This window comes from Bidens hawaiensis, unplaced genomic scaffold, assembly GCF_021521415.1.
Source record: "Bidens hawaiensis isolate Kalapana, Puna unplaced genomic scaffold, B.hawaiensis_p1.1 tig00023408_1, whole genome shotgun sequence".
In the NCBI taxonomy this organism is placed as follows: domain Eukaryota; kingdom Viridiplantae; phylum Streptophyta; class Magnoliopsida; order Asterales; family Asteraceae; genus Bidens; species Bidens hawaiensis.
The window spans coordinates 4,920-7,275 of NW_027493673.1; the positions used below are offsets into that span (position 1 = coordinate 4,920).

General features: G+C 35.2%; 1 protein-coding gene across 1 annotated transcript; it reads right to left on the minus strand.

The window, feature by feature from the left end:
• Positions 1-808: 808 nt before the first annotated feature.
• On the minus strand, positions 809-1,964 carry LOC143567485 (uncharacterized). Its single transcript, XM_077053893.1, has 2 exons — positions 1,857-1,964; positions 809-1,548 (listed from the first exon to the last, which is right to left on the minus strand). The coding sequence occupies exon 2, from the start codon at positions 1,515-1,517 to the stop codon at positions 813-815; it is 705 nt and encodes a 234-aa protein (XP_076910008.1). The 5' UTR covers positions 1,518-1,548; positions 1,857-1,964; the 3' UTR covers positions 809-812.
• Positions 1,965-2,356: the final 392 nt, after the last annotated feature.

Sequence of the window (2,356 nt, forward strand, 5' to 3'; positions counted from 1 at the left end):
GTTCAACGCATAAACATTTATAGGTAAAGTAGTAAAACTATATAAACACTTCTACATATTTTCTAAACTCTAGTAAATAAGTTGATTATCTAACGACGTTTATTTCTCACTATGCAATTTTTAGAATTAATTGGTTTTGTATTGAAAATGTTGTATCTTCTAAAATCTTTATCTACTTTAAAAATGCATCTTTACTAAAACTAAATATAGGTGTCAATCTTGGGCCGCTCTTCAAAGAATGAGTTCAAATGAGCAAAAATAAATTGAATATGGGTTAATTTGGGTGACCTCAAATCAGTCAAACACGTCAATTTAAGTCGCATCAAATAAGAAAAGGGTTCAAAACGGACAAACGAACAAGTATTATAAAACTTATTAACTTAAAAAAGGTCCAAATGGGTTAGCACCACCGATGACCATGCTTGCCTCCACCTACTCATCCAAACGAAATTGATAATCTTTCAAGTGGTCCGCTTTGACCCGACTCATTTCACTCCGAACCTGTATTGACATGAAACCCGTTTTGACCTGAACCAGGCCTAAAGCTAGATATGTGTTGTTATGCCTATTTCTGATCACCAAAGATCTTCAATTTATCAGGTAAACTATCCAACATCATGCTATCATGGTTGTTTGTTTTACATTTATTTATTTTCAAATTCTTTGTAACAAGTTTCTTTTTGCTGAATATAATTTTCACATCTCACTATATTATCTAAAACACAACTATCAGCAGTGAAAAAACCAAAAAATGTTCACAAAACATGCCCAAAAACCATACTACTTACATTAACATGTCTGGTTTTTTTCCTTTACTTCCCATTAAGTCCACATAGTGCAGCATATAATTTCCTTCTGGGCCCCACAGCAAGAACACCCATTTCCTTCAAATCATCAACAGTAAGCAAAGGCAATGCTTCTTCATCAACCTCATGCATTTCAAACACACTCGCATATCTTCCGAACCCCACATCTTCCAACCATCTACCGACACTATTTACACTCACCGATTCAGAAACAAGATCATTGTTTTCAAGATTCTCCCCCCTTCGTTTCTTGAAAACGCGTTCACCGATATCATGCTCTCCCAATGCTCTTTTGCTCCTCATAGCAGACCCTTGGTTATCAACCGACCCGTAAACATCCATAGACGGAGTTAACGCAAACTTCCACAAACCTTCAAAAACGGTCCGTTTGCATCTTTTGCTCCGTGCGCCCTTTACCCTCTTTTCAGTCACTTTACATTCGACCATTTCCGTTGCTTTCATCGAGTTCGGATCATCATTCTCCCTGTCTTGATTCACATCAACCAAAAACCCCGAATCCGATTCTTGAACCGGGAACCCAGAAATGTGATAGCTTCGTGATTCTTCGAGCACGTTGAAATCATACACCCATAAGTTGTTCATCATCATATCCGAAAACCCGTTACTAAAAGCAGAAGATAAATCTCCAAATTCCCCCAATCTAACACTTGGCCATCTTTGATCATTTGACTCCATATGTGACATCATCATTTCCCCCAAATTTTTAAGTTCTTTATAAACCCTAAAATTGTGCAATTGGGCAAATTTAGTAATAGCATAATAACAACAATCCAAAACACAAACTTAGTAATTGACAAAAACATAACCACAATCCATATAATTATTCAACAAATTGTGACACAAGTCAAGAAACAATCAAAGATTTAAGCAATTGACACCAAATACTCAGAAACCCTAAAATTAATTATTAGCATAATAAAGGAAGCCATAAACTAATAAAGATTTGATTCTAAGCAAAATCCATGTGGGAATTAAAGTAATAAAACTAAAAGATCCGATTTTGAACCGAATTGAAGAGCAAGAACGAACCTTTTCTTATGGGTTTGAAGCAGTTTTGAGATATGGGTGATGGGTTCTTGAATTGGATCGAATTGAGTAAAAGTTTGGTGATTTGGGATGATAAGAGTGAAAGTAGACGAAAGGTGTACGTACGGGTGTTTGGGAATACAAGTTACATACATGTGGATGAAGGTTAATTGTTCAATGGAGAAGTCAACGTGAGGTCAATGATGGAACAAGTGGTCTTAAAAAGATTTGTAGTTTTGGGGATTTTTAGTCAAAGCTTGTTCTTAGCATTTTATTTTATTTTAGGAAATAAGTGTCATGTTTTTACCTCATTTTATTGAGAATTTACTATGGGCCGGCTCAACGAATGTGAAGGCAAGGCCGTCCTCAAAAGCTTAATGGTTTTTGTGGGCCCTGCACGAATTATGAATTATAAATATGGGTCTCAAAATATATTAAAAGAAATAAAAAACTCACATAATATATAAAATATATTCAAACAAACTAAAAAATTATGGGCCTCA

What these genes read in the sequence shown, in the direction of transcription:
- LOC143567485 (XM_077053893.1), bottom strand. Translation starts at nt 1,517, where the DNA reads ATGATGATGTCACATATGGAGTCAAATGATCAAAGATGGCCAAGTGTT.